At 46.9% G+C, this 27,891-nt stretch overlaps 1 protein-coding gene across 1 annotated transcript in view; it reads right to left on the bottom strand.

The window, feature by feature from the left end:
- The window catches only part of fam135b (family with sequence similarity 135 member B), a 36,471-nt gene extending 21,079 nt beyond the window's left edge, over positions 1-15,392 (bottom strand). Inside the window, exons 1-3 of the mRNA XM_056298769.1 lie at positions 15,316-15,392; positions 11,006-11,085; positions 2,633-2,772 (exon numbers count right to left, since the gene is read on the bottom strand). Of these exons, the coding sequence (XP_056154744.1) occupies positions 2,633-2,772; positions 11,006-11,085; positions 15,316-15,392 (297 nt within the window). The remainder of the gene's footprint in view (positions 1-2,632; positions 2,773-11,005; positions 11,086-15,315) is intronic.
- Between the last annotated feature and the right edge of the window lie 12,499 nt (positions 15,393-27,891).

Below are 27,891 nucleotides of genomic sequence, written 5' to 3'. Positions count from 1 at the left end.
GCCAGGTCAGGCTGGGGCACATGTACATCCTGACACAGACATATAGTGTCCTGGCCCTTTAAGTCCTTGCTTTTTTTCAAAACGAGCCCCAGTCCCTCCCCCATTGGTTGTAATTTTTCTGATGTTATTTTTCAAATGTTTTCTATCCTCCCATTGGTTGCTGTGTACCATAACTAGGGGCGTGGCGCGGGGGCAACGTATTATTAATTGGCTGTGTTTTTTTCTTTGTTGTTTAGCCACCTTGGCAGCTGATGAGTTCATGACGCACAAAACAGGTTTGTACTGCAATATATTAAAATTTTTTCCTACATCCATCTTTATATATATATATATACACACACACATATAGATAAAGGAAAAAAGTTTTAATACATTGCATATATATATATGCATATATATACATATATATACACACATATACACACACACACACACACACACACACACATATATATATATATATATATATATATATATATATATATATATATATATACGTATATACGTATATATATATATACAGTGCATCCGGAAAGTATTCACACCCCTTCACTTTCCCCACATTTTGTTATGTTACAGCCTTATTCCAAAATGGATTAAATTCCTTCTTTTTCTTCATCAGTCTACACACAATACCCCATAATGACAAAGTGAAAAAGGTTTTGTAGAAAGTTTTTGCAAATGTATTAAAAATAAAAAACTGAAATATTGCATGTACATCCACACCTTTTGCTATGACACTCAAAATTGAGCTCAGGTTCATCCTGTTTCCACTGATCATCCTTGAGATGTTTCTACATCTTGATTGGAGTCCACCCGTAGTAAATTCAATGGATTGGACATGATTTGGAAAGGCACACACCTGTCTATATAAGGTCCCACTGTTGACAGTGCATGTCAGAGCAGAAACCAAGCCATGAAGACAAAGGAATTGTTGGTGGACCTCCGAGACAAGATTGTATTGAGGCACAGATCTGGGGAAGGGTACAAAAAAATGTCTACAACTTTGAAGGTCCCGAAGAGCACAGTGGTCTCCATCATTCGTAAATGGAAGACGTTTGGATCCACCAGGACTCTTCCTAGAGCTGGCTGCCCAGCCAAACTGAGCAATCGGAGGAGAAGGGCCTTGGTCAGGGAGGTGACCAAGAACCCGATGGTCACTCCGACAGAGCTCCAGCGTTCCTCTGTGGAGATGGAAGAACCTTCCAGAAGGACAACCATCTCTGCAGCCCTCCACCAATCAGGCCTTTATGGTAGAGTGGCCAGACGGAAGCCTCTGCTCAGTAAAAGGCACATGACAGCCCGCTTGGAGTTTGCCAGAAAGCACCTAAAGGACTCTCAGACCATGAGAAACAAGATTCTCTGGTCTGATGAAACCAAGATTGAACTCTTTGGCCTGAATGCCAAATGTCACGTCTGGAGGAAACCAGGCACCTCTCATCACCTTGCTAATACCATCCCTACAGTGAAGCATGGTGGTGGCAGCATCATGCTGTGGGGATGTTCTTCAGCGTCAGGAACTGGTAGACTAGTCAGGATCGAGGGAAAGATGAATGGAGCAAAGTACAGAGAGATCCTTGATGAAAACCTGCTCCAGAGCGCTCAGGACCTCAGACTGGGGCGAAGGTTTACCTTTCAACATGACAACGACCCTAAACACACAGCCAAGACAATAAAGGAGTGGCTTCGGGACAAGTCTGTGAATGTCCTTGAGTGGCCCAGCCAGAGCCCAGACTTGAACCTCATTGAACATCTCTGGAAAGACCTGAAAATAGCTGTGCAGCAACACTCCCCATCTAACCTTACAGAGCTCGAGAGGATCTGCAGAGAAGAATGGGAGAAATACCCCAAATATAGGTGTGCCAAGCTTGGAGCTTCATACCCAAGAAGACTTGAGGCTGTAATCGCTGCCAAGGGTGCCTCAACCAAGTACTGAGTAAAGGGTGTGAATACTTATGTACATGCAATATTTCAGTTTTTTATTTTTAATACATTTGCTAAAATTTCTCCAAACCTTTTTCACAACTACTAAGCGCGAACACCAGGACAGTCATCATGGGGTTCGCGCTCTTGGACAGTGATTTTTTTTTTAATATAGTATATATATATATGTTGGATATATGCGTTTCTGTAGTTTTTTTCTTTTTTTTTTTGTAGTTTGGATGTGTGTGTTCTTGTAGGTTTGGGATATGTGTTTTTGTCTTTGTGTTGCACTGCTGTGGGCTGGGGGTAACGATATTTCGTTTCATTTCATGTGTGAAGGTGTATGGAATGAAAAGACAAATAAATGTTCCTGATTCCTGATTAATGAAAATTAACTGCAAGGCTGCACTCGATATTTTGCAGCTCACCCTTTTTCCAGGTGTTTATGCAGCAAAAACCACTTGGGCAGAATTTTTTCAACATGTTGAACATGGAATAAATTTATAGGAGCTATATGACTGAGAAACAATGTTTTTAAAGTGAAACTGTAAATATTATAAACGCCATTGAGTTATACAGTTATATGCATGAGATTCTGGGCAACAAGCTCTGTAACTAAATGACATTTTCTATTCTTGCATGCCATGTTTGCCTGTGTGGGGCTCCAGCAGGGTGCACATGTACAGCAAATATCAGCGGCATGACTCACCCTGTCTCCATCCAGCAGCAGGTGGACTCTGAAGTTCATGCAGTCGTTCACAGCAATCTCCTCATTCCTGTAAAGGATCTGAAAGATCCGGCTGAACACCGTGCCTTCGTATACCCCCGCGGAGGTGAAGCTGCATTCCCCTAACATGAGAGAAAGCAAATTGCTCAACTTAGAGAATCAGAATCATGTTTACTGGCCATGTAGGTTTGCACAAACATGGAATTTGACTCCAGTTTCGTGGCTCTCAGTGTACTTAACATAGAATAACAACACTGCAACACAACAATCTGGACTTATAGAGGCGAAATAAGAGGTGATGAAGTGCAGTGGTGCAGAGAATACATCAAAGATGCTGAAATAGATGTTAGCAGGTTACTTACACACACGCCTGAGGTAGACGGACTTGACAGAGTGTACCAGTATACGTACAGTGTACAGTACAGTATATACAACATGGTTGGAGTTATTGACAGTGTTAAGTGTTCATTTGAATGACAGCAAGCGGGAAAAACCTGTTAAGAAACTGTTAAAGAAACACTAGGTAGTGTAATTTATACGCTACACTAAACTACAAGTAGTGATTTATAGGCTATTACTTCCGCGACACCATGTGCAATGCTGTTAAATTACACTTTCTAAATGGAAGGCTGTTTGTTTGATGGTGATTTTTATATCAACAACTACATAAATCTGTTTAAATCAAACCACACATCTAGCTAGCATTTAAGTCTTAACCCTTAGTTTGACAAAAGTGTTACTGCTTGCAAAACATTTTATCTGGGAGTCCGGGTGGCATGGCGGTCTATTCCGTTGCCTACCAACACGGGGATCGCCGGTTCGAATCCCTGTGTTTCCTCCGGCTTAGTCAGGTGTCCCTACAGACACACATTGGCTGTGTCTGCGGGTGGGAAGCCAGATGTGGGCATGTGTCCTGGTTGCTGCACTAGCGCCTCCTCTGGTCGGTCGGGGGGGTGGGGTCTGTTCGGGGTGGAGGGGGAAATGGGGGGAATAGTGTGATCCTCCCACGCGCTACATCCCCCTGGTGAAACTCCTCAATGTCAGGTGAAAAGAAGCGGCTGGCGACTCCACATGTATCAGAGGAGGCATGTGGTAGTCTGCAGCCCTCCCGGATCGGCAGAGGGGGTGGAGTAGCGACCAGGATGGCTCAGAAGAGTGGGGTAATTGGACTGATATAATTTAGGGGAAAAAAAATCCCCCCCCAAAAAAAGCAAAACAAAACACTGTATCTGTTGGTTACTGCAATGCACTTGCCAAATTGTTGACCTGCCCTTAACTTATCTTGTTAAAAAGACAATTAAACTTTTTTTTTTCAAATTTTCCCCCCTTTTTCTCCCTAATTGTACTTGGCCAATTACCCCACTCTTCCAAGCCGTCCCGGTCGCTGCTCCATCCCCTCTGCTGATCCGGGGAGGGCTGCAGACTACCACATGCCTCCTCCCATACATGTGGAGTCGCCAGCTGCTTCTTTTCACCTGACAGTGAGGAGTGTCACCAGGGGGACGTAGCATGTGGGAGGATCACACTATTCCCCCAAGTCCCCCCCCCCCCCAAACAGGTGCCCCAACTGACCAGAGAAGGCGCTAGTGCAGTGACCAGGACACATACCCATATCCAGCTTCCCACCCGCAGACACGGCCAATTGTGTCTGTAGGGACGCCCGACCGAGCCAGAGGTAACACAGGGATTCGAACCGCCGAGCCCTGTGTTGGTAGGCAACGGAACAGACTGCTACGCTACCCAGATGCCTGCGTAGGCCGTTTTCGTCGGGTTAATCATTACACAAAATATACAAAGCATGAACTGCAAAACCTTTCAAAGGTATCCAACAAACACCATTATCAACTCAATGTTTTCATGCTGTGAATTGCTTTTAGCCAAACACGTTACCCAACAGGCCACTGAGGTACCTGTGAGGCACCTGTCCTGTGCTCCACTGGTTAACTGAACATCATAATAGCCATGTTTACCTATGTGACTGGCCTATTTGTCCTGCCCTGATAGCAGTCAAGGTGTGAAAGTGAGTTTCGGGACAGACTGCGAGCTGTGGGACAACTCTGACCCCAGTAGAAATGTACTTTGCCTTTCTCTCTCCCCTCTATCCCTCTATCTTCTTCTCTCACTCTCTGAACAGGCCTCTGCTGATAGTGATGGCACCGCTTACAGTACCGCTTCAATCAGCCTCTGCCTGCATGAGGGATGCAAGCGAGCTCTATGGTCATAGATTTGGCAATGTGTGACAGAAACAACACAATCCATCTTACTGACGACGGTAAAGAACTGCAGCCGGAATCAGTCTGTTTGGCTATTTTGCCACACGCCCCGATCGTTTCCCTTCTGAACGGCACAGCGTGTTGATCCTGCTGAAGCCTCTTGTGTGAAATACACCCTCTTACACACTGAATGTGAATATGATTTAAAGAGATCACATCAGGGGGACTTTTCTTGGGGGAAAAGCCGAATTCACGGTTGCGTTAAAAAGATTAACAGAAATATGGCAAATCTATATTTGCATATTGTGTACTGCAAACTCAAGACGTACAGGTGCCAGGGACTTATCACTTCCTACACTTTGTGACTTGCAGTAATGCCCTCCAGCTTTTAGCCACCGCACTTCTGTGCTACAGGTAATCAGCTTACAGCCATTCAGCTGCCTCATACATGTGTGTGTGTATTTCTGCATGTGTGTGTGTCTACAGTATGTGTGCATGAACCAGCCCCTCTCTCTCTCTCTCGCTGTCTTTCTGTCCTTTGCTTGCTCTGTCCCACACACTGGCACATGCAGGCATATTAATCCAACCCCCCCCCCTCTCTGTCTGTCTCTCTTTCTCTCCCTCTCCCTCACTCACTCTGTCCCCCACACTGGCACATGCAGGCATACTAATCCAACTCTCTCTCTTTCTCCCCCCTGCCCTCTGTCCCCAACACTGGCACATGCAGGCATATAAATCCAACTCTCTCTCTTTCTCTCTCTCCCCTCTGCACCTCCTCTCGCTCTGCCCCCCACACTGGCACATGCAGGCATATTAATCCAACCCTCTTCCTTCTCTCTCTCTCTCTCTCTCTCTCTCTCTCTCTCTCTCTCTCTCTCTCTCTCTCTCTCTCTCTCTCTATCCCCCCCCCCCCCACTGGCACATGCAGGCATATTAATCCCACTTTCTCTCTGCCCCCCCTATTTCTCTCTCTCCCTCGCTCGCTCTGTCCCCCACACTGGCACATGCAGGCATATTAATCCAATCCCCCCCCCCGCCTTCTCGCTCTGTCCCCCACACTGGCACATGCAGGCATATTAATCCAACTCTCTGTCTGTCTCTTGCTCTCTCTCTCCCTCCCTCGCTCGTTCTGTACCCCACACTGGCACATGCAGGCATATTAATCCAACTCTCTCTCTCTCTCGCTCTCTCTCTCTCTCTCTCCCTCGCTCGCTCGCTCTGTCCCCCACACTGGCACATGCAGGCATATTAATTCAACTCCACTTACCCAACTTGTTTTCTCTACGTTGTGTGTGCTGATATATATGGCAGAGATGAGTATCTTTTAAGGTCCCACCAATGGGAGCTACGATGTAGATCATTTGTATTCAGCCAACTAACACAACTAACGCACTAACTTGAAAATCACCAGTTTGTTGTCCATGAATCATAATCGCTAAATGCCCGAGTCGAGAGCCCAGGACAATATTTCACGCAATTCATTTGTCTGAAGGGCACAGACAATTGAAATGTGAAGCAGTCACTTCCCCAGAGTACACAGCGGGGGATTATTTTCTACGTTTCTGTATGATAAATGTCTTTTCCCTTGCCGGCCGGAGCGCTGGCTGGCGCATTTATGGCCGGGATGTCTGTCTGCCAGGCTTAGAGGCATAATGCATGACCTTGTGGAAGGAGCTGCAGAGGGAAGGGGAGGGCTGCAGCTCAGCCCTCCAATTAGAGTATGGATATGGTCCTGACAGCACCGTACCCTGCTGCAATGTGCCTTTATTGGATGCATATGCCATGGCTCTGGTGCATCCCTTCGACTGCAATCAGTTTACCGTAGATGTATTGTGGGCCGTGCAACCTTGGGGCAGCTGCAAAAACGTGTCACTTTGTTTGAGGCACGGAAGGAAAGCAGGATGCAAGGTGGCAATGTGAGCATCATTTTGGAGTATGGGATAATGCTGAATTAAAACAACAAAAAAAAGTAAAAATGGGAAGTCTGGAAAGCAAAGTGGACCTCATGGATTTCAAGTGCAAACAGACTAATGAGACCAAGGCGATGGGACTACAGTGTTCAATCCTCTCCATAGCGAACAGAGTCCGGTTAAAAAGTGATTCTGCACTATCCTACGGCGATCTGGCTCCTAAATTGTCATCCCTGCCGGTTCTTTTATAACAAAAAAACAAAAAACAAAGGAATCTTTCAAAACTGAGTCTAAAACACAATGGTTTCCCAATTAGCTGCGTCCTTGCCAATAAAACTAATAGGTACACAAAGGCAGAAAAACACACACACACACACACACACACACACACACACACACACACACACACTCACACACACACACCGCTCCACTCATGACAAGCTATAAATAGCCGTTATTACTGCAAATCAGTATTGCCAGTGATACAGCTTCCTGCCTTGCCGGGGAACCAGATTTTAACGTTTAGATAAGTACGGAAGCAATGAGTTTCAGCCTAGAAATAAAAAAAGAACATAAACAACGTAAGGAATTAATCTTCCTCCAACAGAGACAACCTACTAAAACTGCGTTTGGGAAATAAATCACGTAAAGATGGGCAGAAGTTGAATAAAATGTCCTACAAAACACTGCCATTCTCTCACTTGTTTATTTCCTAACAGAGCAAAGCGCCGTAGCGTTGCTTTCAGTTAGGTTAGGAGCTAACAAAATAGAAAAACTTGTTGTTCCTCATTGGAAAATGACTCATAAGATTCACAGTAAAGGTATTTTACTGCATTCTACATTTAAGTCTGAGTTCATATATTTCAGGAAAGACTATTACAGAAGCCCCTACAACAAGTTCTCAGCCAGAGAAGTTGTGCAAGCTGGGAGAGTTCACTATAGTTCACATTTCCCTATTCTTTTTTTTTTTTATTTTTCCCCATTTTTCTGCCCAATTGTATCCAACCCCTCTCCCAAGCCGTCCCGGTTGCTGCTCCACCCCCTCTCCCGATCCAGGGAGGGCTGCAGACTACCACATCCCTCCTCCGATACATGTGGAGTCACCAGCCACTTTTCACCTGACAATGAGGAGTTTCGCCAGGGGGACGTAGCGCGTGGGAGGATCACGCTATTCCCCCCAGTTCCCCCCATCAGGCGCCCCGATTGACCAGAGGAGGCGCTAGTGCAGCGACCAGGATACACACCCACATTCGGCTTCCCACCCGCAGACACAGCCAATTGTGTCCGTAGGGACGCCTAACCAAGCTGGAGGTAACACAGGGATTCGAACGGGTGATTCCCGTGTTGGTAGGCAACAGAATAGAGCGCCACGCCACCCAGGCGCCACATTTTACTATTTTAACTTGCCAACCCATCCTTTGAATTTTCATGTCCTCATTTGGAGAGTCCAGATGAGACCCACGCCTTCACTTTTCGGTACTGTACTTTGTGAGCATAGTGATGGTTTGAAAACATGGTTCTGCATTAAACTTGTCAATATTAGAGATAATTCCATTTTTTCACCATCTGGTTCTTTGTAGTTTTGGCCATCATGCATATTAGTGAGGGTATAATGTATTCACCACCCTCATTTTGGAGATTTTGGACACAGGAACACTGGGCAACTGAACAGGAGCCTTAAATCTCTCATTTTAACAATAGCAACAACAAAAACACACACAAAAGAAAACTACTGTTTTACAGATTGGTTGCTCATGGTTACTCCTATCTACAGTAAGCATAGGCTACAGTAAGCATAGGCTTAATAATGCTTGACACTTTGGCATCTGGGTAGCGTAACGGTATACTCTGTTGCCTACCAACACGGGGATCACCAGTTCGAATCCCTGTGTCACCTCTGGCTTAGTCAGGTGTCCCTACAGACACAATTGGCTGTGTCTGCAGATGGGGAGCCGGATGTGGGTATGTATTCTGGTCGCTGCACTAGCACCTCCTCTGGTCGGTTGGGCCACCTGTTCCGGGGGGGGGCGTGATGCTCCCATGCGCTACATCCTCCTGCTGAATGCGTTACGTCCTCCTAGTGAAACTCCTCACTGTCAGGTGAAAAGAAACGGCTGGCAACTCCACATGTATCGGAGGAGACATGTGGTAGTCTGCAGCCCTCCCCGGATTGGCACAGGCGGTGGAGCAGCGACTGGGACGGCTCAGAAGAGTGGGGTAACTGGCCGTATACCATTGGGGAGAAAAATATTGGACATTTTGGGTAATAATTTTCAACGTGCATTTTCATTTTGACTTCCAAAGCAATGTTTTAGTTAATTGAGATGAACTGGACTTGCTGAAACATGTCTGACACTTGTGTTCAGTTGACTTGGAAAACCCCGTTGTAAAGCTTAGTCCAACATCTCTACAATGAAGCCAGTGAGTAAAATGATATCATAACTGATATAAACAATTGCAACAACTAGGAAAATAAGACCCAGGTTGCAAAAGAAAAAAGAAAAAAAGAAAAAAGAACCAGACTTGTCCTCTGAGCCAACACAAAACACACGTCTAAACAACAAACGGTTAGCCAACGGTTAGCATGTGTGGTTTCTTGGGTGTGGAAGATGCTCTTTAAAAAGTCTCAACAATGTGTTTACAGTTAAAGAATTGCAACGCCAGTAAGTGTTGAGATAACAGATGAGGCTGACAACTGGGATTTTTTTTTTGCACCCTATGCCGGAAAAACACAGTGTTTGTATTTTCGCAGCGTATGGTGCAAGTTATAGGAAAGGAAACACAGCAAGCACACAAAGGCTCCCACCACACAGCTCTGCACGGCCTGCGCTGCCTGCACTATAAAACTGAAGATGTTTGGAAAGATTACCGTTTTCACAGAGACTTCAAAGAACACACTGCCCCTCGCCAGCAGAGTCTCCCTGACAAAGAATGTGGAGAGCTGATTGCAGCCATGGAACCATCCCCGTATCACGCAAGCATTACTTTCTCAAACTCGTCAGGTCATTTCAGAGGAGTTGCCTTTTGCTCAAACATTCCTGCTGGCCACAGACTCACTCCATAAGAGCAAATTCACATGGGAAGGGAGATGGGGCTGCAGATCCCCCTAGTGGTGGGTGCAGCCCCCCCCCCCAGTAGTGGCAGGTGGCTGTGTAACATCTTAGACCCAACAGTATGACTAACTTTTCCTAAGGTACAATTGCAAAAAAATAAAACATATTGTTACGAACACGGATGACTAGACTCGCTAGCCCTTGGCTAAAGGGGCGGACCCTTTAGTCGACTGGTTAACGTAGTCGGCCGTGGTACGGGAGACCCGGGTTCGCGTCACGGCTGCAGTGGTTCCTGGCTGCCCCCCGAATTCGCTGCATTGGTGTCAGAATTGGGATGGTGATACCGCGAGGCCATCGGAAGCACGTGCGCCTTGGCTAAAGGGGCGGACCCTTTAGTCGACTGGTTAACGTGGTCGGCCGTGGTGCAGGTGACCGGGTTCGCATCCCGGCTGCGGCGGATTCCCAGCTGCCCCCTGAATTCGCTACAATACCTTCATTTTAAACAGTGGGTGAGGGCTGCGTGGAATGTACATTTTTAATAACAAAGTGAGTAAACACTCCATTCCAAATCTGCTACACACGGCACCTTACAAACATAATGACGCCATACTGTAGCTGTGACTGGCGGCGACGGTTCTGCACCAGGGGAGCGCAATGGCTGATGGGACTGTTAATGTTAGATTTAAAATTGTGTTTTAATGATGTGTTCATGTTGTGGTTATTCTTGTGTTGCTGTTTTTGGGGTTCGACTCAGACTAAGTAGGACTACTGACTGACTGTAGGACTGGGACTAGGACCAATGTCGCCACTCATGACAAGGGGGGGCTCGTTACGTTGTTATCAGTTCTGGTCCGTTCTGGTCGGTGTGAATAAAAGAGCACTCATACGGTGTATGGGGCACAGGAGATCTCTGCCTTTCGACTCATTCTTCCATGCCGGCTCGCCACAATACTTTTCGTTTTAGTTGGCAGCCCCCCTTATCCATTGGCAGCACCCCCTTACCCATCTTCCTGCGCGCCTGTAAGAGCATGAACATGGACTGAGAGCCAATTTGCCAGATTGGCAGCCAATCCCCATACTTTTGTCAAGAGACTTGTCAAAATGCTTTTCTGAAACCAGAGTGGTCCATGTTGTCTAAAAATAGGTCAGTGGAAGGACGGAGGTGTTGGTTATTGTTACCTGCGCTCCCCTGTGTCGTGGCTATCAGTCTGTGTGGCACGCGAGGTGAGGCTTTCAACCCTGCTCGCACCTGGTAGAACCTGTTGGCAAACACAAAGTAGTGTTAGCAATAATCCTCACAGTCAAAGGTCCAACATACTAAAAAAAAAAAAAATACGTCCCTCAGGTTGGACGGTTTGGAGACAAAGCAAGACAGACAAGATTGAGATTGTCTGGACATGTGTGGAGGAGAGATGCTGGGTATATTGGGAGAAGGGAGAGATGGGAACGGATGATCCGCTGTGGCGCCCCCTAAAGGGAGCAGCCGAAAGTAGTAGTAGTAGTAGTAGTAGAACAGTCATGTTACACAAATTCGGCCATGAATTGTACAACTTGGTTTCAACTTAAAATGGTTCACCATCAAACCAAATGTCCCAAACTTTACGTTCATATTGGCAGTTTGTATACCCGTAAGAGTGGCTGTCAGAACAATAACCTTACTGACTGCAGCCAAATCTTTTAACACATTTCTTACGAAATTTCGTTTCCCCCACCCCGCAGCAGTGCAACACAAAAAAACACACATCCAAAATGTCCCAAAAACATACAAAAAAAGAGAGAACGAAGCAACATAAGAGAGTTAACGACACGGCCAAAACAAAAACAAAAAAACAAAAACTCCCCTGTCCAGAGAACAAACGCCAGCCAGGATGGGAACGGCCGGTCTGCGTGGGCTAGCAGCTAGCTTAGCCCGCCCCGCCTCCGCGTCCTGCCAGACCGCCCTCGGTGTTCCCTCCCCGGGCGCAGCCCCAGGCAGAGGCCGTGGTCCACAGCTCCGGGCAGGGCCGCACAGCTCCGGAAAGGGCCGTAAGCTCTCTCAGCCCAGCCAACGGGAAAAGGAAGGGAAAAAAAACAAAAACCAATCGACGAACCAAATTAAAAAAAACTTCACACGAAGACACAAACGTGGACAAAGACGCCGCATAGTCGGCACTGGCCGGGTGGGACCGCCGCAACGCGAGTTCGCGTCGCCATCTTCCCCACACCGGAAGTGTGGTGAATCTCAACCCCGTTCTCGGTAGTGTAGCGAATTCTGGGGACAACGCAACCACGGGAAGTGCCGCGGCCGGGAAGCGAACCCGTATCGCCCGCACCGCGGGAGACATCACTAACCGCTCGGCTAAAGGTTCAGACCCGCCAGCCAGCGGCCGGCGTGTCTACTTATCCATGCACGTTACAGTATTGTAACAGCGCTGCTGGTTTTCTCTTCTATCAGGAAGTGAACGACGTTCACTTGTGTCAGGTATTCAGCCAAATACCAGCCTAACAAAACGTACACTACTGTCAGTCGCCACTAGGGGCGATTGACAAGCTGATGGAAGCAATCTAAATGGCAATCAAATTTATAATCATCTTGAAAGATTGCTCGAAAATTGCACAAAAAAAAAATTGGGACATTAAGGCTCGTGGAAATGGCAAACCATGTCTCTCAATAGGTCACGTTGACAGATGAAAACGACGCAGCTTTTTTTGTAAAGCCTCTCTGGTGACAAATTGACAATCTGAGAGAGAGAGCAAAGTGTAATAGCGAAGCACCCTTAAAGATGGAGGCTTGATGGGAATGCGACACGACTTGAAGGTCGGTCCAGGGATAACCGAAATGCTGGGAGCACGGTAACTACCTTATCTGGTCAGTCCATCTCACAGCGGGACATGGTGCAATCCATATAGTATGATCTTAGGGGGTCTTTAATTTTTCAAAATGCCTTTGAAAAATACCTTAGTGTATTTTTCTTTTTTCTTTTGGTGCAAAAACAAAAAACAAAACAGGGCAACGGCTTTCACACCAAAGTACTTTGCGTTTCGTGGCCGACGTGCAGTGAGTGAATAATCAATAGATTGCATTTTGATGGTTTTAAAATCGGCTTAGAGCAAATTATATTAAGATGCTTTAGCTGGGGTTCTCATGTGATTATCCGAGGCAAACTTGGGTCGCTCCAACTTTGCTTCTACACAGCCTGGAAACTAAAGAACCTCTACCTAAAGTGCCTCTATGACATTGCACGGTGGAGTATAAGCGCCACGTTGAGAGAAAAACAAAATCGGGGCGTCCGGGTGGCGTAGCGGTCTATTCCGTTGCCTACCAACGCGGGGATCGCCGGTTCGAATCCCCGCGTTACCTCCGGCTTGCTCGGGCGTCCCTACAGACAGAATTGACCGTGTCTGCGGGTGGGAAGCAGGATATGGGTATGTGTCCTGGTCACTGCACTAGCGCCTCCTCTGGTCGGCCTGTGAGGGGGAAATAGCGTGATCCTCCCATGCGCTACGTCCCGCGGCTGGCGACCCCACATGTATCAGAGGAGGCATGTGGTAGTCTGTGTCCCTCCCCGGATCGGCAGAGGGGGTGGAGCAGCGACTGGGGCAATTGAAGAGTGGTGGGGCAATTGAAGAGTGGGGTAATTGGCGAAGTACAATTGAGGAGAAAAAGGGGGAGGGTCCATAAAAAACTTTCAAAAATTCTGAGACCCCCCCCCCTCAATGTGTTCGACCCTAGTACTCCGTCGTAGCCATTGCCTCGTTTACAAACCAAATGTGATAATGCAATCAAGTCGACCCCCCCCCCTCTCTTTTGGAATAACGACGAGATGTAGTTTCTCTTTCGGGTGGAGGAATTATCCTGCACTTCATCAACGACATCTTAGCTTGCAAGAGGGTTATACACCTGTCTTGTTAAAAACTCCTTCATTATTCACTACACAACGCATCCTTCGGGGTTCCCACGCCTCCTGGAAAACCTGAAACTCCTGGAATTTTTTTCTGGACTCGTTTTCAAGTCATGGAAAACACCTGGATATTTCCAAAAACTTATAAAATGTCCTGGAAATAGCCACGAGGTCCTGGAAAAATTATATAATAATACCGTTATAACGCTGTAACGTTATACAGTTCATCTGAGATTACATTTTCAAATGTTTTCCTGAGCTCACAGCTGCAGCGCCACCTGTGTTTGGAAGGCAAAACAGGTATTAAACATGCAAAACAAGGCTTTGATTGAGACGGCGTTTATGCGACATCAACACATTCTGTGCACTGGTAGGCTGTTGTTAGCATGTTCGTGTTATTACATGCACAACATCACTCTTGGGTGACCTGTGAGCAACAGCAAAAATGTATAAAAGTCATTGAATATGTCCTTGAAAAATCCTGGGAAAGGATTTCCTTGAAAGAGTGGGAACCCTGTCCTATAGGTAGAGAGGGGTGGGTGGGTAGGAGCGGGCACATCCAAGGGTCAGATCTCTGATCAGCGACACATCTCTACGTCACATCTCCTCTGCTGTCTGGAGCAACATGGCAACCAGCAAAAAAAAAAACATATATTAGTGCACTCAGCTTGAGGGGATTACAATGATGGAGCTTTAGCCCATCCCATTTAGAGGGGAAATCATTTCAGTAAAGCTGGCATTTGCAGCAAGCCCGAGGCCCCTCCAGATGCCAAGTTTTAATCTTCCTGCAGATACAGAAACGTGGCCGCATAAACACAAACCTGTCTTCGTGTCCCCACAACCCGGTCTCACCGATCTGCGTGCAAATATTGCACTTTGCGTGCAATGCATGCGCCAAAATCCAGTTTTGCATGCAGCTGCAGGGGTGGGTGCAGGTTTTTTGTTTCAACCACGCAGTTGCACACCTGATCCCACCAATCAACCCGTCTTTGCTGAGGAACTGGATTAGGAGACACAGGTGTGTAGCTGCTTGGTCGGAACAAAGACCTGCCCACCCACACCGGCCCTTTCTGGATACGGCTGCCCACCCCTGTGATACGCCAGTCTTCTGCGGAGAGCTGACGCGTCCAAATACCACGCGTCACTTGGAACGGTCATGACGTCACCAGCGAGGCCCTGACAGCTTCCCTTATCACTACAAGACATCTAGTATATTGTGGAGTTAGAAAACAACGAGACAGGAGACGTGAGAGTAGACGTAGTCGAGGTAGTTTACTAGCTCCAACTTTGCATGTCATACATTCGACAACGACGCTCTACCTTGAACCGGAAGCGGAAGTGCACTATCTGACCCCTCGCCTCTTCCCTTAAAGGTACACTGTCCTCTTAGGTGAATGTCTCTAGTTATATAGATGTGGGTCACCACAATATAACCGTTTAACCACCGGTTTATATGCTATCTTATCCCTTTAATATTCAGAAAGGGGGCCATTTGTCATTTGATGCCAGTGACGTGTACCACAAATTATTCTGAAAGAAAGCAAAGTATTATATGCAGCATGAAATCAGTAACGCCATGTGGAAAAAAACACAAAAAAACATGCTTACCCTCTCTGAAAGAGATCCACATTGTGAAATTTGTGGAGCTCTACAGAAAACTCCACTGTCCCCTGTACTTCAGACATGGTACCGCCCCGCTCATCACCTGTCGAACGAGAGGATAGAAAGCCAGCATGAGAGCTCTGCGCTGCCTCACATACACGGACGGCTGACGCTGCCTCTCCCGCACCTGCGAGGGGGGGAGGGAGGGGGGGCGGGAAACAAGACATTTAGTGATGAAATACAAGAATTGGGAGTGAATACAAAGGGAACGTTATGACATTTCTAAAATTAAATTGCGCTGTCATTTGGTTTTCCCTGCCGAGGCACCGTGACTCATGGCGTCTGAGTAGGTTGAGGAGACAGAGCACAGACAACAGCATCGCTGCACAGGTGCTTTACTCAGTATTACACCCCTGCCATAACATCTAATTAGAGAGTCAGACTGAAGAGGCCTCTGTCGATCTGGATTTAAGGGGTAGTTTGTTGATCTGATATGGTTTGTCTGTTAGTCTCTACCTATAAAATTTACACGGTGTTATAAAATTTTATAAAATTTTTATTCACTTATTTTATTATGATCAATAATAGTAATTATTATTCATTATGATTTATTGTCATCATTAGAATTATTTATTATAAAATGTTTGAACAAATGTGAGAACGTTTTGTAAGATTATTATTTAATATTACATTAATATGTCATTATTCATTATCAAATTATTTATTATAAAATTTTATAACAAATGTTATAACATTTCTATTGTTGCTCATATAATTAGTGTAATTAAAAAAAAATCTTGAGAAATACGAGTCTACTGTTTACATGGGTCGGAGAAATCTTTCTCTCGGCTCGGAGAGGAATCGAGACACAGACGATGGGCGATAAGACCCGTCCAAATTCATCTCTGAGCCTGAGGAAAGCACCTCCTAATCTTCGTGAAGCGTTAGTCACGTCTGTTTTTTTTTTTCTCACGCCATTATCCATTAAATTCAATTTAACGTAAATCAAATATAACTGTAAATCCAATTTCCATTTCTGCATCCAGATACCAAGCAAAGGAAGTCACAACATTGGAGGTATTTGCGGCAAAGTGAATTATGCTGACGTTATGCTGGCAGACCCATCCAGTCAACAGCAGGTGTTGTGTGAGAGACTCCCATATGGTGCATTTAAACACACACAAACTTGCCGTTTAAACACAATTCAGACACTCAGCAAATGCACTGGCACTTCCCTTGGTTTGAAAACAGCATTGTTGCAAGTAATCCATCCATCCATCCATCCATCCATCCATCCATCCATCCACCCTTCCTTCCTTCCAACAACCACCCACTCATCCATCAATCCATCCATCTAAATGCCTATACCATCCATTGTGAGGGACTGGAGTCTATCCCAGCATGCATAGGGTAGAAGGCAGGGAGACACACTGGACAGGTTTCCAGTCCATCACAGGACCCCCCCCCCACACACACACACACACACACACCAGTCAGGCCTGTGGGTAATTCAGAGACTCCAGTTCACCTATCATGCATACTTTTGGACACGGGGATGAAATCAGGGTATCCAGTTGCAGCTGTATTAAAAGAAAAAAAAAGTGGCTTAACGCAGAATAGTATGACACCTCTATCTACACATCTGCTTCAACAGTGTTAAAGTACAAAGATACTGTGCAATGTCCATTTATTGCTGCAAAAAAACATGCAAAGTTTACTGCTGATACTACTAAAACCCAGGAAAGAAACCATAGGATAGGACAACCATGCTACTTAATATGTAAAGTTCTACAGGGATCTTCATTGAAGGAGTAGAAGGTCGTGAACCTTGCGTAAATCTTAACCTCGAGCCTCCAAACCAGAGATCCGTGTGCATGTGCCACGCAGGCAGACCCGCATACGTTTTCCATCCCACCCAAGCGCTTGGCTACATTAGCTTATTTTACTAATTAGTTCATCTCCTGTGGTTAAAAGGTGGGCTGATTAATGAAAGCACCTTGTGTCGTGTCAGGTCAGAATGGAAGTCTGCCAAGCACGTGTAGCCGGATGGCCCATACAGTGGCCGCCACTGTTGCACAGTCGACTAAAGAGGCATCCTGAGCCAAGCGTATATCAAATTGGCATGGGCCCGACAGCCCTCGCGGCATGCCTCGCTGTGCAGTCCCAACTGCCAAAGAGCCCTGAGGGATGAAACGACCTTCGCCGCTAAAAGGACATTAGCTAGCCACTTATGAAAACGATGCAGGGAGACAGTAATTGACAGAGCCCCCTTTGACTGTTCTTGCTGAGTCCGCGTCTCTGGTCACACCGACGCCCCGCTGGGCCTCGTTGAGAGACACCACCTTCTATCCAGATATGACAGGAAAGGAAAGTTGACGCTGTGTCAGGGTGACCACAGAACAGGCACCGGGCGGAACGGTGTCGTCAGCCAACTAACCCGCCGGTTCCTGGTGCCAACACAAACAAAAGCGGAGGGAAATGGAAGGACGCGGCGGGATGCCGGACTGTCGCTGTTTGCCCAGATGCAATTTCCATGGCTTTGATGAAACGAGGCCTAAGCCCCTTCATCGCATCCTGTGTTTACAAAGCTGTTACCGATGTCCTTATCGCCTGCTATATTGGGTCTGGTGGATTCGGGGGGGCGGGGGAGCATTTCCCTTTCCTAACTGTCAGGTGGGTAATAAAGAGGAAAGTGAACCCTGGCCACTTGATGAAATGCAGGCCTGCAGTCTGGGGTGGCCGCATAACACTTACTCTCTCCTCCAACCATCCCCTCCCCTCATCTTTCTCCTACGCTGGCAATATTCTGCTGAGGGTATAAACCCCGCCTCTAATGATTATCTAGTTCTGCAGAAAATGGACCGCTGAGTTCAAGAGCTTACCCAAAGAGACAGGAAAAAAGCGTCGACTTGCGTAAACCATTTCAAAAGCGTACAAGTCTCACTGATAACCCGGGTTACACTGTGTTTCCTCTCGCTATGACGTCACCTTGATAACGATAGCGATGACGACGATGATACTTGTGATGATAGCGAAATAACAAGTCTGACTTAATAACCAGTAAAGCACCATTGGCTTCGAGTCCCCCTCTCTGAAACCTTGGGTTTCCCCCGGCTGACGATGGCCTCTGCCAGTGGATAACGACCCACTTTCTGACACGGTATTGAGCTATCAGCCTTAATTTCACAGGCCATAGTTGACATGAAAGACTGCCGAGGAATCCGCTGGTTACTAACGCTCGAAACACGCGGAGGTCATTGTGAATTCAGCGCGCTAGCCTCGTCGCAGAGCTTCCACGGGAAGGTTTTACATGGAGCGGCGCAAACAACCGGTCATTTCCAACCACAATATGTGTGCCGGTTGGATTTAGGTTCCACCCGGCCTTTCATTTGTTAATCCCACTGTTCCTCCACCCTGAGCTACAATGCTTGCCGGAGTTTTAACACGGTTGTGTAACGCTCGGATCTGCAAAACACGCAGCATAGCTGGAGTTTACAATTTGATTTGCTGCAAGTGAAGTTGGACAGACTATGTGTTTCGGGCTTGCCGTTTGGTGCTATTCATTAGATGCTAATTATCACAAAAGAGCCATCTGCTGTCACGTTACTATTTAATGCAGGCCACTCTTACATGCTGGCTTTCTTTAAGGACTGCAGAAGTAGTTCCTCCTGAACCAAAGTGGATGTAAAACACTCCCGGCTCTCCCCTCAAGCACCTCCTTTCGGTATAAATTCAACCAATACTGTTGATTGCTGTGGGGGAAGATGGCGGCGCGAACGCACCTTTGCTGCGGCCTCACCCAGTACCGACTATGCAACGTCTCTGTCCATGCCTACGTCTGCGTCTAAGTTTGTGTCATCGTGTGAAGTTCTTATTTTGATCTTCGATTTTATTTTTATTTTTGTTTAACGACTGGGAGAGTTGCACGGTGGCGGCATGGTGGCGCAGTGGTTAGCGCGGTCCCCTCACATTAAGAAGGTCCTGGGTTCCAGCCCCGGGGTACATGTAGGTCAGGTGAATCGGACATACTAAATTGCCCCTAGGTATGAATATGTGTGTGTGTGTGTGTGTGTGTGTGATGGCCTGGCAGCCTGTCCAGGGTGTCTCCCCACTTGCCACCCAATGCTTGCTGGGATAGGCTCCAGCATCCCTGCGAGCCTGGGAGCAGGATAAGCGGTTCGGAGAATGGATGGAATGGATGGCTGGGAGAGATGACGTCGGATTGGCTGAGAGAGCTTGGTGAGCTGCGTCCTGTGGGCCCAGGGACAACAGCCCTGCTCGGAGCTGGGCCCGAAGAGGAAACACCGCGGCGGTCTGGCGGCGGACTCACCTAGCGTCGACTTTGGCGTGTTTTTGTCTGCTTCTGGAGGTGTGTCGGGGTGTCTGGCTGGGAGAGCTGGCGTTGGATCAGCTGGGAGAGTCTGCATCCGGTGGGCCCAGAGACCACGGCCCTGCCTGGAGCTGCACCCAAGGAGGAAGCACCGAGGGCGGTCTGACAGGAGGCGGAAGCGGGGCAGGCTAAGCTAACTGCTAGCCCATGCAGACCGGCAGTTCCGACAGCCGGCGTTCGCTCTCTGGACAGCGGAACCTTTGGACTGTGCTGCACTGAATGGACTGGGTTGTTAACTGTTTGTGTTTTGTGTTCTTGCTTTGTTCTCTCTGTTTTTGGAAATGTTGGCTATGTGTTTTTATCCCGTGTTGCACTGCTGTGGGCTGGGTGAAACGAAATTTCACGATAGAAATGACAATAACTTGTTCCTGATTCCTGACTGATATCGACAATCTTGGTTCCTGGTGGTGAGAGGCAAACAGGTTCGTCGTGCTCACAGGAAGAGGACTTAGGCGCTGGTTTCATCGTGACATGGTCGTTATGTCATGACTGTGCACAGTATAGAAGACCGGAAATAAAACTTAGGCAATATTTCATTCAATATCACTAAACTACCAAATAGGAATAATCAACAATGCACTATCACTTAAGACTGAGACTTGCAAGTCTGGCCCCAGTGTTGGGTAACCTGCTTCTTGTGACCCGGGGCATGTGATTGCTGATCATGTGAGAGTCAGTAAGACTCTTGACAGGGACGTCTTTAATCGCTAGAGCCAAAACATTCTCTGCCCTGACATTCGTGTTTTGGAGGAAAACTCACGCAGGTCCTGGATGTTCCTGTTAGTTCCAACAGGACACCAATTAAGCCTTTGTTAGGTTTGCTGATGTAAAACGTGTCCCTGCAAAAAACAAAACCTGACCAAGTTGACAGCCCGGAACTACGAACAGCAAAACCACCGTACGAGCCTTTCATGCAGAGGAGGCGAACAAGAGTTCGGAGGGGTTTAGCAGGAGTTGTTGTGCCATCTCCACACATACGTAACCTCGTGATCAGAGCACATTCACACAGATACACGTGCACTCCAGCATTCTGCAACCCGAGGACTCGCAAGTCTGATACCTTGGCATGCTCTGTCGATTCGGATCACCGACATCTATGTATTTTCATTACATAGATGTGTTTGTTATAGTCTATATAAGACTACTAGTCCAGTGTCACAGTGTTCTGCAGAAGCAACACATTGTGTATACGTGAGTGCCTACGTGTCTTTGTGTTAAATCCACGCACGTAGAAGCCTGATTGAGAAATATCAGAAATAACACTGTAATGCTGCCGACCGTCTGGTGGTCTTGCAATGAAAGAGGGTGCACTGCTATTGTTTTGATGTGTATGTAGATTCTCTACCCCCATGCAGGTAAATGTTTATCTCCAGTCAGAAGGTTCGGCAGAGCTCTCCCCCATGACATCAGTAATCGCATTGTACTCGCTGAAAAAGCCTTTTATTGCCATGTGCATTCGGACCAGACAAACTGAATTCGGCAATTAAGATGCTTTTCTTTTTTTTTAGTTCTGTGATGTTGCGTTTCTGACAGACTATGACAGCCGGCTCGAGGTCGGAACTGTGACAAAGAAATTGAATTTGACTGGCACTGTGTTTCGTCAAGCGTTGTGGGCACGTTTTCTACGGACAGCGTGCCCAAGTTGATCATGCAAATAACACAATACGTGCCACAACCACGATCTGCCCTACATCATAATATTATGAAAAAAAATCCGGGTTTCGGGCTTAATTGGAAAGGTTAAGCCCAACCGGTCGGTGTACGATTTCCTCGACACGTAGATCGACCAGCCTCCCAGCGTTCTCATGTTACACACGCGCGCGCGCGCGCACACGCACACGCAAACACGCACACGCACACGCACACATCGACCGTTCCGACAACCATCCCACTGACAGAACGACGATATCGTCACGTCCCGGACACCCTTACCTTAGTGAATGACGAACCCGAGCTGAAGTCCGTTTTATCCGCAGCGGTTATATCAATTCACTGTCTGGTGCGCCTTTGGCAGGGGGGGTGGTGGTGGGGGTGGTGGTGGTGGGGGGAGACGTTCTTGCGGACGTGCGGCTGTAATGTGGCGCCACTGTTTATATCGGTACATCGGCGCTCGGCGCTTCCCCTGCTGCTGCTGTTGCCATGGTTATTCATCCAGCCCCTCTGTACGGTACGCTGCGGTCTTCTGCCAGGTTACCGCTCTCTCCTCTCTCTCACGCACGGATTTTTCAATTTGCCAAAGTGCCGCGTCTGTCTGGAAATTCAGCCCCCCCCCCTCCTTCCCTCCCTCCCTCTACGTTTATCCTCCGTGTCTGTCCAGCCCCTTGCTATTATACGGTTCCAGGGTCAGCACGCAGAGATGATTATGTCCCGCTACTTTACTGCACCGTCCGTGCGTCCAATTGGCGAGCTGACGTCAGATATTGCTGGCCGAGGAGGAAAAGCTGATGTGGAGAAAAAACTGTGTAGGCTGCCTCTGCGAGTACAACTTTCCCTAGCGCGCAATAAATAGGTGGGAATAGATACAGAAGAAATGCTGCACAGCAAAATGAGTTCGTCAAAAAAACTTTTTCCAGAATTCCTTTATTATGCATACATGTAACACCCCCCCCCCACCACCCCCCCCAGTTTTTCTCATGTTGGCTTACTAGAGAGTAGTCCACTACCCAGATAGCAAAATTGCTGTGGCCCGGACCCGTCCCACACCCGACACTTCGTCCGGCCCACATACCGCGTGGAATGATGGCGCTTGGAGGTCCGCTCCTGTTTGCCAGATCTGGGCCAGAACCAAGCCATAGCAATGCCGCATGTGCCACGTATTTGCCAAAGTTGGCCCATATTTGTTTTGTGATATTTGGCCCATGTTCACCATTTACCACACGGGGCCACTTCAGGGTCACATCCAGATTACATGTTGCCGAGAGCACCGCATCTTTGCCAAAAAAGGCCCACATGTGATTTGGCATATTTGGGCCGTAGTTGTTATTATACATGTGGGCCACTTCAGGCTCACATCCATTTTGTCAGGGCCAGAAGAAGAAGGCCATCAGTGCCACATCATTGCCTGAAGTGGCCCACATCCGGATGCTCTCTGGGAATGGAAGCGACAGCATACGTGAGGCCTTTTGCAGAAATGTGAAGTTCTTAACAGAAATTTGGGAGATCCACTCAAACATTTGTTGACGTTCCCTTTTAGGGTTGCCTTGATGGCATCCCGTTCCCAAAATGTGTCCCATTGCACCTCAAACCGAGCCACATTATGCAAGTGTATAGTCCCGTGATTCCCTTAACCTTTACTTTCGGGGTTTAAGGGAAGTCGAAATTGTGACAATTATACCACTTTCCCAAACGTTGGACACAAGTAGGTTGTTGGAGCTTTGTTTTCCTTAGACTTTAAAAGCCAAATTCCCCTTGATATGTGCCAAGCATGTTTAAGCCAAATTCCCCTTGGTATGTGCCAGGCATGTTTAAAGGTGCCATATGGGATATTCAGCAGCAGCATCTCAGACCAAACCACAACAAACCTCCCCCTCAGTTCGCGTTCTTCGCTTTCATTTTGTTCGGTTCAGTTCGGCTGGAATATTGATTTTTTATTGTATAGTTATTTCATTAACATTAGTAACATATTCAGTTGGATGCCATCCCATGAATACTGGTGTAACCGGTTATTTTCTTGCCCGGTGCGGGATACGATACGGGGTGTCCTGCACCACAAGGCGACATCACTAACCGCTCGGCTAAAGGGTCAGACCCGTTAGCTAGGGGACTAACGTGTCTTATTAGTAGTTTACAGTCGTCACCCTCTCCCGGAAGCGCGCCCTCGCGCTTTGTTCTTCCCGCGCTCCGAAGAGACTTCTGAGGATCTGCACACTTCCGGATCCCACCGCTGCCACCAATGTAACCGAGGGTTTGTAGATGTCGCCTATACTGTATGAAACTATAAAATAACAAATACGGAGGTTCCACTTTCACACGAGGACCACTTTATTTGGATTCTTCCCCCAACAGAACTCCACAGCAACAACACTGCGTACAGCACTTCCGCTCTCTCTTCAGCCTTCAAAATAAGAGCTCAAGCCATATACTGTGGCAACAGCTTATAACAGGAACTTAAAATCACTAACAGGCAAGTCCAGAAAAATAGGTTACACTGGTATGGCATTACCTGTGCCACCGTCTATAGGGCTAGTGGTTGTGTCAGAAAGGGCATTCGACATTTTGCCAAATCAGTATGCGGATTGACAAGACTATACCGGATCGGTCAAGGCCTGGGTTGATAACGGCCAGCATTAATGCTGTGCCCTCTGTAACGATCGCTGCCTAGGCGTCCATTTTGTGACGTATCACTCCGCTGAGGGGCAAGTTCCGGTTTTATTGTGGTATTGGGTAGACGCTCGTGTGACCCATCATCATCACCAATTTTGGGTGCTGGAACCATGACCTGTATCACAACAATGTCTGTCCTCAATAAAACTACAGCTGCGGTATGAAGATTCTTGGTCTAGTGTTCTTCCATTCCACTCTATTGACCCCGCGGAGATCACCCCGATCTCTACATCTCACAGGGTACCGATGGAAACTGTAAAATCCGCTGTGGAGACCACTGAGAAACAGCAAGCCGACAGAGGAGTAACGTATTGTAACGCGCATGGATAAGAAGACACGCTGGCCGCTGGCTCGCGGGTCTGACCCTTTAGTCTAGCGGTTCGCGATGTCTCCCGCGGTGCGGGCGATACGGGTTCGCTTCCCGGCCGCGGCAGTTCCTGTGGTTGCGCTGTCCCCCGAATTCGCTACAGTATTCAGCTCGGTAAGGAGGTATTTCTTCGATCTGCCGAGTGACAGCCATGTAAAAGGATTAGTAGCTCGCTAGCTAGCCTGCTAACGCTAGCTACTGCACGCGCGGCCGCGATTTGAGTTTATTAGTGTTTATGCTCACAGTTAAGAGCGGAATAGAAGCAGAATTTACATTAGTAAATATATAGACATAGACATATACTACACGATTGTCAAGGCTCAGCGTTTCCGGTTTTTACTTTTCAAGGCCATGCCGGCATACCACATTTCGCCACAAGAGGACACTGTTACATAACCTCACACGAACAGGAACAGCTTTTGGATCCGTGGAAACATAAAATTCGGGTGAAAATCAGTTTAAACCGATCTGCTCCTTTTAAAAAATCTGGGTATTTTTCGGTGAAAATCGGAAAACACGCTGAGCCTTGACGATTGTACATTGTGAAAATATAAAACCACAGGCAGCACTATTGAGTGGCTAATTGTCACAAAATTGTCACTGAAAATGTTTGATGTAAATCCTAAAAATCATATCTATCTATCTATCTATCTATCTATCTATCTATCTATCTATCTATCTATCTATCTATCTATCACTGGACTGATAATGCCTATGTGATAGGGAAGCGCAAGGGATTATGGGAGTGTTAACGTTCGTGTTCAAATTGTGTTTTAATATGGCTGTGATTATTGTTGTTTGTTTGGGGGTTCGACTCGGGCTGGGTAATCGACCATTTTACTGACTGACTGTAGGACCGTGACTAAGGCTGGTGTTCTCGATAGTGACCACGTTAGGGGAAGCCATGTCTGGGGAACCATTGGGGAAGGTCGACATAAAGGAGCATTCCTGGGGTCGTACGGTGTATGGTATGGGACACAGGAGCTGCCATTAACTGAACCCTTGCCTCTCCTTTCCCGTCAGTTCAATTCGGGTCTGACCGAGTGTTAACATTAAACGGCACTCTCGGGGTCGTGCGGTGTATGGGACACCAGAGTTGCGAAGAAGAGAGCTCTTTCTCTTCATTCTTCCACTTGCCATCTATCTATCTATCTATCTATCTATCTATCTATCTATCTATCTATCTATCTATCTATCTATCTATCTATCTATCTATCTAAAGAATCATTCAACAAATGAGTGGACCACTGATATGCATTCTGACATTCCAGTTTAATTTAACCAACATTTGCATTGAGCGACGTCAGGGAGGATGCCATAATAATAATTTGGGGTCAAAGGAGTAAAAAGTCAATCGAGGTGAAGTTGTAAATTGACCTAAATAGACCACAAGTGTCGAGACTTTTGGACCTGAACAGACTAGTGATCAGACAGGTCCTTTGAGGTGGGCACTTTGCAGAAGAAAACAACACAAAAAAACCCCAACAACATCAACAAAAACTTAATTTGCGCTCAAAGACAACACCACAACAAGCCAATCAAGCCATTCTATCATTGCCTAATATGAGTAGAAAGACGTACCCTCACTTCTTTCAGAGTTGAGTTTCTATCCCAGCAGAGTAAAGAAATAAAGGCCCCGACCTCCCTCCTGAAAAGGCGCCTGAATGAGTCAAGATTCAGCGCCAAAGATTCAAACAGCGGCGGGTCGGTTTGCAGAGCCCTTCAAACAGGATATAAATAATTTGTCTTTACACTAAGCAAGGTAAGCTTATTTGGTTTAAAACAATGTTGTTGTTTTTTTTATTACTTTTAGCGTAATGTTTCGCAAATTTAGCTTCCCCTTACCTGACGCCTTAGCGCCGCCTATGTATAAAACCATACATATATATTATATATACATATATGCACCCATACATTCCTACTCATACACGCATTTACAAAGAACGAAAAAGAAAGCCACTTTATTTTGTCATTGTACAGTTGTTCAGTTACAATTAAATGTGTCCTCTGCATCTAACCGATCCTTTTGTATAGGAGCAGTGGGACCAACTCCAGTTCTTCTTTCCATTGGCTTGCTCAGGGGCACAGGCAAGAGTATCAACCCTAACATGTATGTCTTTTTGATGGTGGGAGGAAACCGGAGCACCCGGAGGAAACCCACACAGACACAGGGAGAGCATGCAAACTCCACACAGAAAGGACCTGGGACGGCCTGGGGTTCGAACCCAGGACCTTCTTGCTGTGAGACAACAGTGCTAACTACTGGGCCACCATGCATGCATTGTGTGCACCCATGCATCCATTTTAAAATGCCATAACAACAATATACAACACAAACACAAACAAACAGACACAAACAAAAACAGACTCCAAAGACTTCAGCTATAGCCGTCATTTGTTCCATTCAGTTCTGTATTGTAGTCTGACAGCAGTAGGCCGGCTTGCTGTTTTCAGCCCCTTTGTTCTGCGCTGGATGTGTGTACAATTGTTGCTGTTCCATAGCCGTCCGTCTGCATTGTCTGCTCTTGTCTGTGGGAGCAAGTCATTGAGTGGATGTTGTGCATGTGTCATGTCTTTGACCGGCTGAATGGCTATCCGTTCCCTTCTGCTCTGAAGAGGTGGGCGTTGTGGTGGTGAGGTGCAGCCTCTGGAGATGATCCTGAGGGCTATTTTTGCACCCTTTCCAGCAGTGCAGCCTGTGCTTTATTGCACCCTACCAGAAGAACACTGCCAAACTCCAGACATGGCCTGGCCACAGCAGTGTAGATTGTAACGAGGTCCCCGCAAGGATAGTCCCTGTCTGGCTAGAACAGCCAGAAAGTGGAGCCGTTTAGAGGCCTTCCTCACTACCTGTTCAGCGTGAGTGCCCCCACATAGGTCAGAGTCCAGAGGACAGCCAAGGTATTTGGCGGTGGTCATGACTGGGACTACCTGTCCCCCAAGAAATAGAGGAGCAGGTTGTGGTGGGTTTCAGAAGTAGCAGACTCTCAGTTCCACTGATTTTTATCTCCAGCAGGCGGTAGCCTGGAGGGGAGTGTGCGTTTGGTCGCGTGTATGTGTGTGTGTGTGTGTGTGTGTGTCTGCAGCGTATCTTGCAAAATCCTGGCCCTATCAACCTATTTTTTTCTGTAGAGTTATGAGTGTATGATGAAGAACTTTTCGTGGTTGTGGCGATTAAAAACCTTCGAAATTGTACCGTTGTAAAACTAAACTAAAATTTACATTCTTAGCAGGGGATATGAAACTGGATCACTACTGTGTCTATTTCAAGTGATAAAATTGTGAATATTATATATGAAAAGTGGGTGTGTCAAGACACAACCTGCTTTGCAGTGTCAATTCCATACACCACAGCAGGAAGGTGGAGGTCCCAGCCACTGTGGTCATCATTCACCTACTTCCCGAGAGCACGCTTGATCTTCTGGTTGGTCCTTTCATCCTGCGCATTTCAATGTATTTGAGAAGTTGATGAATATGCATAAGTGATTTAACAACAACAGAT

This window comes from Lampris incognitus, chromosome 18 (genome assembly GCF_029633865.1).
Source record: "Lampris incognitus isolate fLamInc1 chromosome 18, fLamInc1.hap2, whole genome shotgun sequence".
Taxonomy (NCBI): Eukaryota; Metazoa; Chordata; class Actinopteri; order Lampriformes; family Lampridae; genus Lampris; species Lampris incognitus.
This window is presented reverse-complemented; position numbering and strand designations above follow the sequence as displayed.